At 51.5% G+C, this 9,611-nt stretch overlaps 1 protein-coding gene across 2 annotated transcripts in view; it reads right to left on the reverse strand.

Annotated features, from left to right (window-relative positions):
- The window catches only part of FGF13 (fibroblast growth factor 13), a gene marked incomplete at its 5' end in the record, with an annotated part of 248,089 nt that extends 239,707 nt beyond the window's left edge, over positions 1-8,382 (reverse strand). Inside the window, one exon of one of the 2 annotated variants that reach the window (XM_084269244.1) lies at positions 7,994-8,382. In XM_084269244.1, the coding sequence (XP_084125370.1) occupies positions 7,994-8,042 (49 nt within the window). Of the gene's footprint in view, positions 1-7,769; positions 7,844-7,993 lie in introns of those variants that run through there. The other variant, XM_084269247.1, reaches the window with a different exon arrangement.
- Positions 8,383-9,611: the final 1,229 nt, after the last annotated feature.

Raw genomic sequence — 9,611 nt, forward strand, 5'->3', positions numbered from 1 at the left:
AGAACTGGAGAGCTCCCAGCCATCACCTCCCTCTTCTTCCTGGGGAGCTAATGCCCAGAGTGAAACCTCTGACACAACAGGAATGGCCTTTTTCTTCCAGGAGAAAGAGGGAATTTTCCATTGAGTTCCTTTCACTTGGCCCATTCTAATGAGAAATGCAATTAGCAGGTTGCCTTCGTCATCAGAAGTTGAGGCTGAGCCATGAAGCCCTCTTCTGTCACCAAGTCACAGTGAAGGTTGGCTTGTGTGTCAGTGCCCTGGGGTCATCAGCAGAGGGATGATGTGGGACCATGGAGGAGCCGGTGGAAGACCCCAGGCCAGAGCAGGTAGACTGAGGAAATCACAGCCCATGGAGAGCCCACACTCAAGCAGGTTTATCCTCAAGGACTGCAGCTCGTGGGAAGAGCCTGCATTGAGGCAGGGAAAAAGCATGAGGGGGAAGGACTGGCAGAAGAAAACTCCTGTGGACCAACCACAACCTTCTTCCCCATCCCTGCTGCATTGCTGGGGCAGGGAGAGAAGGGATCAGAGTCAGGAATGGAGAAGTTGAGTCTAGACAAAAAGAAGGGTGTAGGGAAAGTGTTTTAGCTTTTGTCTTTATTTCTCAACATCAGCTCTATTTTTATGGGCAACAAAACTGAAGGCGTTTTGCCCATGACAGTAGTAAGTGATCTCCCTGTCCTGGGAGATCTCCATTTGGGTTATCTTGACCCATGAGCTTTTACCATCTTCTTGAGGAGGGTGAGAGAGAGGGGCTGGGTGGGTGTCTGACAGCTGGCCAAGGTCAACCTACCACACCAGTATTTTCCCTCTTGGTAGGTAATGTTTGAAGGGGATGAAAGAGGAGGAAGAAAAATCACCACATGGGTACTATCACCACTGCTGATGAAATCCCAGATCTGTGTGGCCAGTCTCAGTTGTTAACGCTTACAGCAATGTACAGCAGGATTCCCTGTGCTGGTATCTCAGTGTAAAGCAGTTGCTTTACAAAAGCCAGCAAATGCCCATGGACCACTCAGGTCAGACAAGGGTTACACATAAGTGATTTCACTTAGACAAAAGAAATTTGGCCTAAGCCAGGCAGTAGCTGAACACACATGTATCAACAATACCAAGTATCAGTTAAACAATTAAACAATTCATTCTTAAGCAGCCAACAGAGCCTTGGATCAATTATGTGAAGCCTCAGCTGAAAAGCATCTATAGATTACTTGGGCCACAGAACAGAGTGATCTCTATAAATACACCTTCATTTCAGCTACAATCACAACCATGGCATCAAAGGTAATGAGCCACCACTAGTTCAGATTTAGTCGATCTTGAACAGGGTGCACGTGATGCAGCCCAGACCAATGGCAATTCAATTGCTATTTTGGGGCTGCCTCCTCTTCCCACTTTCAGTCCCTCTCCTCCCTCCCACCTCAGAGCGATGCTCTAATTATTCAAACAACGTAAGCAGCGTTCAATCCATGCCAGCCCTTTCTTCCTTTAGCTCTGACCTTGCCTTATACATCGCTCTCACAAAACTAATTAAGTGGAGAACAGTCTCACTTTACACTCTCTTCATGAAAAGAACTGAATTGTTACCTGCCTGAGGGGGCAATCCAAATTATTTTCACCTTCATTTCTTACAGCAAAACAATACAAACATTGAGCAAGAAACCAGACCAGTCAATTTAAGGAAACCCTTTACCCAAGTTATCACACAAGAAAAGAATTCTTGTAAATAACATATTCCTTTAGTGGTTTCATTTTGGTTTTTAAACACAGGTCTTTTCATGTAAGCTTCACCAATACGAGTTTTGGGAAAAGTGGGGAATTGTGTTAGTCCAACAGACATAATTGAGGAAAGAAAAATGTTTGGGGCACAGAGACCCTAGAACCAGACTCAACTAACAGGGATCCAAGTGGTTAAGAAAGTTTCAGTCCTGACGAGAAAACACAAAGCCTCTGACTTTGTAAAAGCATCCAGTAATCAACAGAGCAATATACATTAACTCACATGTACTCCAATATACATTAGCTCACAAGAACCTGGTCTGGAAATACTTTGCTCTAGGTCATCCAGGATGGGAGTTTTCTCCTCCCAGGTTTACAAATGTTGTGTTTCTGCACAGGATCGACCATACATCTCGATTCACAGAGGATTTTACGAATGCAGAGGGTCACAGCTTGCAGGGAAGAGACTGAGGAACAGGATTTGCCACATCTTTTCCCCTGAGGAACTGGTACTTACAACCAGAGCCATTTCTTTTCCTAAATACACTACAGCAATAACACACACTGAGGAACAGGGGAAGAAAATTAACACTCATTTGACCTGAGACTCCACTGCAGCACAGAACTCCCAAAGCGTAGGGGTAAGACCAGTGCCTTGCAGGAAATCACAGCAAATGGCACAAATACATCTAATGACAAGTCTTCAGCACACTGTGGGTGGCCACAGACCAGAGATGCCTGTGCCATACAAATTCTTATGCATCTGCTGAGGATGCTGGTACTCACCCCTTTGCAGCCCCCTGCAACGCTCTGTGGGGCTACTCATCCCCCAGGCTTCATCTGCCTGGGAGTTTTTCCTTGAAGATGAGATTTGGCATCTGCCAAGAAGCAGCTATTATTAAGTTTTCCTCTAGAAGAGTAAAAATCTTCCAAACAACACAAGTTCTTTGCCGTGGACAGCAGCCATAGAGCATAACAGACCCCAAACTTTGGAGCTTGTCCCTAAAAATCCTGCCTCACCGTGGATTTCTTCAGCAAACAGTGAAAGCCACTACAGAGCATCAGCACGAGTGTGTTTCCATCTCAAAGGTCACTTCCAGTTTTTAATTGCTGGTGTTTCAGTGGTCAGGGACCACCACTTTGGGATTTAAGAGGGGAGGTTGTTTCTCTTATAAATGTAGCTTTTATAAAGAGTTGCTGTAGTTTTGGAACCAAAACCAGTCACACATAATGAGTCATAACAGGAGGTAGTTACTGTAAATATTCCAAGCATGGGCACATTAACAACCACCCACTAATCAGAGGCAATGCCACAGGCAGACACAGAGAACTCCCACTGGTGTCAATGGGAATTTTGAATGGATCAGGACCTCAGCCAAGAGCTGAGTATCTATTGTAACCTGCAGCATTAATACCCAGGATGGGGCAGATCACGCTTCAGATTTTGGCTGTTGCTTTCCAGTGGGCGATGCAGACTCCTATTCAAAGTGGATCTGCACTCTCAGATTTCAGACAGGAGGCACAGAGACTTCCAATGCCAACAAAACAAAACCACTGAGTTCAACTACTCATTCTTTAGCATCATGAAGTGTTTATGACACAAACACGAGTTCTGATGCAAGAGTCAACATCACCAACTGTACACAGTAAGACCCAATCTGCTACTGCCAAACACCTGCCTGGACCAAGACTCAACTTCATACATGGAACTGCAGGTGTTGGTTAAGTTTGCTGGGGCTTGGGGGCTGGGATGAGAAAGAACTGACACCCAGAGATCAGATAAAAGGGCAAGGAAACACCCAGCCTCCCACCGAGCTGGCTGCACAGATAAGGGTGCCCACACCCTGCTCCCTTCCCCCTGCTTACAGCTCTGCACTTGCTGCTAATTTTGATTCAGTGGACTCAGACCAAGACGTGGTCAGCTTACATGTTGCTTCTGCTCTGCTCTTCTTCGGTCCCTGAAGGAAGTTACTTTCTCATGATTCAGTACTATGGAAATATAACTGTTGAGATCAGCTGCTTTATTTTTGTCAGCTTTTCTACAGACCCTTCAATCATAAGCTGCATTATACTATATTCCCATAAAGCCAAGAAAGGCAGTAATAGATACCTCAAAATTCCGACTTCTATTTTTCCTGCCAAGTGCTTTCTTTAAGTGCTTTGTTTTCAGCTGTCACTAAATTAGAACAGTACCTATACTTCCAAAGTCTTTACCCTTACTGTCACTACTTCAATACACTCTGCTCAGATTAGAAGTTACCAGCTTTGAAAATACTCCTCCCTATTTTGCCTTCTGGAGAAGGAAAGGGGAAAAAAAAAAAGATACTCTGCATTTTCTTACTGCTTCCAGCTGAGGTTATCAGACTCCTGGGCAAAGCTATTGAAGTTTCATGTGGTGAGGTCACAGTGACAGAAGACCCCCCCCCCCCCCATCCCTCCTCTGCCTCGATGGGGAAAGGAACAGCACCTGATCAAACTGGTAAAGAGAAAAACAAATGCAGCTCGAGCCATTCCTCAGATTTAGCTGCAGATTCTCTGTCTCCTGACTTTCCTTGGAGGCAAAGCAGCCTCTGGAAAGTGTCTGGCTGTAAGACCAGACAGCACGAGCTCCTTACGGCCCAGATCCACAGCACAAGCATGCAGCAGGTCTCAGCTCCCTTTCTAACACCCCACATTCTCCCGCTGCCCCACACCTCTCTCCCCAATACAAGGTTAACAACTATTTCACTCCACACAGGCTGTGTTGACAGGGCCCCAAGGCTTGCTGGGCATCCTGGGGATGCTATTCCCAAAATGCAGAGCAAAAGCTTCTTTGAGGTGGGCTCGGGGAAAGCCACCCACCCTGCCACACACGTGGTGCTCACAGCACCAGCTGTGAGGCAGGAAAACAACCTGATGGTGGTTCTTCCATGGAAGAGCTGTTACCAACCATCAGACTAGAGCTGCAGGATGCTGACCCGTTGTTCCCCAGATCCTCATACTCCTGCTAATCCCCAGAGAGATTAAAAGGTGAAAAGAGACATGGGAACCTGCACCCTGCTTGAAATCACCAACTGGGACCTGGCTGCTCTTGGAAACAAGCCCCTTGCTAGCACAAACAGCCCCCACTCTGGATCAGCAGTGCTGCCAATCTACTTTTGAGGGGCAACTCAGGGGTTACCTGGGTTTATGGTATCCTGCATCTCCCTAACACTAACACAGTTTAAATAAAGATCCATGCCATACTCTTACACTCACAGTTAATGCAGCACTTTCCAGAAAGTAAAGGTGCACGGCCCTGCCTTCATTATGTTAATCCCTAAGCTTTTTTTAGATTGGGATAGTTAATTCCCCAACATCCACAGCCAGTTTTATAAGCAGCCAAATCCTGAGCGAAACAGTCATCACTGGGTTTTCTAGGCAGGGCTTAGAAACGGGGCCAGCCAGCTCTGAGGCCACTTTCCTCTTTGCACCAAGGAAAAAAAATATGTGAAAAGCCTATTTCTTCAAATTAGATGTTGGTACTTCTGTTCCACCTGCACAACTCCTCTGACACCACTGCCGAGTTCATGAGACAGGATAATGTGACTGGAAGTACCCATTGTGAGGCAGTAACGAGTTGCACTGATTCCTGCCAAGATCCACAGCCTCACAAGTTCATGTGTCCACCAAGCTTTTCTCAAAGACCCCACCCCAAAAGCCGGCAGCAGAAGGTGCAGTTCAACAACTTACACAAAGCAGCTCCCTGCACTGGGGCTGTATCTTCCTCCCAAAGTTCTGTGGAGAGCTTCAGCAAAGCCTCATCTCACACACAACCCTGTACGGCATGAGAAAGCCTCAGGAGTAAGACTGACACTGCTCTTACTAACAAAGTACTCCACGTTTGTTATGCAAATATAAACCCACAACACCCACATTTACAGGGGGCATTGAAATTCCATCCTACCTCTTACAGAACGTGGGGTATATGAATGTACCACCACAACGAGCTGCTCTCACATGGATGCTGACTACATTGTTCTTGGAAAGAGTGGTTAACCAGCTCAGAAACAGAGAGGCTTCTGGCAGGACTGAAGCATGCCAAGTGCCAGGTAGAGCTGCAGAAATGTGTTGGGGACAGTTTCCCATCACTTCTGGACAAGTTACTGTTTCACATTAAAAAGCCCAAACAAAACCCCCTACAGCTAGATGCAAATCAAATATTCCCATTGAGAGCAGTTACTCGCAATCACCAGAAGAAAATTCAGAGGAAAAAACCCATCTCCTATTATTGTCTGCAACACAAGAGGCTAAAGAAGCCCATACAGCCTATACATTAACTGGTAAACACCACCTCCCTTAACCACTGTACTTGGGCCCCTTTTAAAAGCATATTCCACAGACTGTAGCCATCACTCCCCTACAGCAATACCAAGCCACCTCGTGCACGTAGCAGCTTCTCCTGATGTATCTAAAACTGCCTCTTTACTTTGTCATCACAGAGAAACTTTTTATACCAGCTCAGAGAGCGTACCAGCATCTCCTGGAAGCAGAGTATCAGCACCAACTGTTTGTCTTGAGATCCTCAGAATATACACCTTCTGGCACACTGTCACCACAGGAATCAAAGCCTTGCCCCCTCGAAGTCATTACTGACTCAGTTAACAGCAGATAAAAATGCCTTTTGAAATACATGCACATCCCAGAATCTGTGCACAATTTCAAACGTGAAGTGAGTCATTAAAACTTGTAATTGTACCACAAAATGAAATGTGTAAGATTGATTAAAAAAAAAAAACCACAAGCTTTCAAGCAAGTACAGCATGAGTATGACTTTGTTATTTCTCTTTTTGGTGTAGGAATATTGCACAGATCTAAATCATGCCAAATAATTCCTAGGAAAAGGCAGGAATCTTTTGTTCTGCATTGCTTAATAAATTATTTAAGGAGTGGTTTGGTAAATAAGGCAACCATAAAAAAACACATCAAAGAAAACGTCAAGACAAAAGTTATATGTGTATATATAGAATATAAGGTTTTGCAATGCATCCCAATGATGAACTTTATTTTTTGTTAAAAATTCAAAAAACTATGAAAATGCTACCGTTCTGAAGATAAGACCTAACACAGTTAGAAATGGAAAGACAGAGTTGGGGGGGGGAACATTTTTTTTTTAAAGTCTCAAAAATCCCACGTTGAAACACAAAAACTTTCAAAAGCAACAACCAAAAAGTTTCTCAAAAAAAAAAGAACATAAAGTATGAATGGCTTTGATTTGGCCTCTCGGGCTGCTAAAAAAAGTAAGAGACAGGAAAGTGCCCGTTATGTTTTATAAAATTAGTAAATAAGGAGCAGATTCTCCTCCTCCAGGGAGGCCAAGCGCGTACCCTTCGCCCGGGTATCCCACCAGCGCCAGGCTCCCACACGGATGCAACAAAGATGATACACAGGTTTATCTACAAATACACAGGAAAAACTCCTTACAGGAGAGATAGCCAGCGCACACACACAGCCGCTACTTATCGAACGTACTCCTACAACCCTGAGCGTAGGTAACACCGCATAGGGAGCTGCGCGGGGGATGCGGAGCCTGCCGGAGAGGGGGGCAGGACCACCTGGACATGCACCCCGCAGCGCGGCACTGCGCGCCCCCGGGCATGCTGACCCGCAGAGGGTCACCCCACATGCAGCGTAGCCTCCCGCCCCCCCCCCGCCCCCAGGCATGCATCCCCGGAGCGAGCAGCCCGTCCCCTGCATGCTCCCGGCTGCGCCGCCGGTCCCGGGGGCGAGGAGGGTGAGGGGAGCGCCCCACCACCCCCCCACCCCCCCACACACACACCCCGTTCCCAGTCCCGGCTGGGGGGTGGGGGTCCGCACGCAGCCCCCGCCCCTCGGCACCGGTGGTGCCCCGGCTCCGCGTCTCCATGGCGATGGCTCCCCGCTCCGCCGCCGCCCCGGAACGCCTCGGCCGGGGCTGCCCGCAGCGCCGAGCACCCGCCCGGCCCGCGGCAGGGGAGGCGGCGCGGCCGAGCCGGCTCCCCCCCGGCAGAGGTAGAGGCGCGGGGTGGCGGAGGTGGGGGGGCCCCACTTACTTTCGCCGGTGCCGCATTGAGCCGGGCTCCCCTCCGCCGTGCCGGGGTGCCGGTGCAGCGCCCGACACCGATTCCCCCACCCGTGCCCGGGGCGGGGATCCCCCGAGGTACGGACTTTCGCCGGAGCGGTGCCCTCCCCCTCTCCCAGCCCCGGGTAAGGTCGGGCCGTCCGCGGTCGGGCCGGGGGAACGTGCTGTTTATCGGAGCGGCTGCGCCTGCCTTACCCTTGGAAGCATCTTTCTCTTCTTTAGGCTTGATCACCTTCCCGCTCATAGACCCCAGCTTGGGTGGGAAAATCCCCGGGAGCGTCACGGATTCCGGCTGGACCCAAAGAAACCTCGGGCGGGGGGCAGCGTGCGTGCGGGCAGGGGGGATCCTCTCCGCCGAAAAGGCAGAAATAACACCAAACACAAGGGGAGGGGGGGTGGGGGGAGAGGAAGGAAGGAAAAATAAATATCAAGAGCCGGCGAGCTGCCCGCTCCCCGGCGCGGTGCCTCGGAGCCCGGCGGCGCCGCCGCGGTGCCTGCGGGAGCGGTGCGGGGCGGTGAGCGGGGGGCTCCGGCAGCCGCAGCACCGAGCCCCTGCGCCGCTCGCCGTGCCGGAGACAAAAGCGATTTTCTCTGTGTCTGCCTGGCCCCGGCCCACTCCTTCCCCCCGCCTCCCCGGCTCTGCCTCCCCTCCCTAGGGCCAGGGAAGCGCAGCCGGTCCTAGAAGTCCCACCGACCGCGGGGGGAGGGGGTACTGTGAGTTGGGAGAGGGGAGGGGGGAGGGAAGGTGGCTCGTTTGCTTGGGTGTGTTGGGTTTTGGGGGTTGTATTTTTTTTTTTCTTTTCGCATCCTCCTCTAATAATAATGGGATGGAGCAGCAGAGCTGCAGCCGCGGATGGGAGGAGGACGCGAGTCCCCGGCACTGCAGAAGAGGCGGCAGGTTTACGCTCACCGGCAGCAAGAGGGACTGGAGCCGAGCTGCCCCCCTCCAGCTCCCCCGCGTCCGCACATCCCCTTCCCCAGCCCGGGCTCTTATACAGGGGGGTGGGGGATCATTGAGCATCTCTGTTGCCCTCCGGCCCCGGGAGGGTGCCCCAGCGCCCAGCTGGGAGCGGCACAACCCCAGCCTGCCCTCCCCTTGAGGAGCCGCTCCCACCCCATCCCAGAAGGGGGTAGGTAGCCCCAGTCCCCGGGCTGTGGCCCCCAGCATCGCCCGGTCCCGAGCTTGCCAGCCTGTTGCTGCCCTCGCGGGGGCGGGAAGAGCCGGGGGACACTGGGGGGAATCCAGAGGGAAAAGGGCTCCAGGGAACACACGGAGCCTGCCCCGTCCTCCTCCCAGCCCACCGGCTCTGTCCCGGGGCGTGAGATGGGGCTCACCCCACTCGAGGATGGAGGAAGGGACCCCCCGAGAGCAGCCGAAGCTCCTCTCACCTGTGCGACAAGAGTGCTCCCCCCCACCCTCTCCTCGGGGGGGACAAAACTTCCTACAACCGCGGCCGGGAGCGCGGGTCGCGCCCACCCATCCTCTACCCCCACGGGCCACGCGGGGAGGCGGAGGGGGCGGCGGGTGGGGGAAGCCCGACGCAGCCGGCGCCCCTCGGAGCCTGGCCCTGCTCGGCAGCGCCGAAAATAAAGTGCTGGGAAGGACGAGCCACGAAGTGCTGGGGGTGCCCTTGGTGCAGCAGCCGGACTCACCCCCTCTCCCCGCCCCCACCCACCCAAAGTGGCCCGTGGAGAGGGGGGAACACGACAGACTTCTCCGAAACCAGTAGGGAGCCAAGCAGGGCTGGGCATCCCCTCGGAAGAAGGCAGCACACTCCAGGCACTGCCCTCCCCGTGGCTTCTTGGCACTCTG

The sequence above is a fragment of the Gallinula chloropus genome (assembly GCF_964237585.1).
Source record: "Gallinula chloropus genome assembly, chromosome: 11".
Taxonomy (NCBI): domain Eukaryota; kingdom Metazoa; phylum Chordata; class Aves; order Gruiformes; family Rallidae; genus Gallinula; species Gallinula chloropus.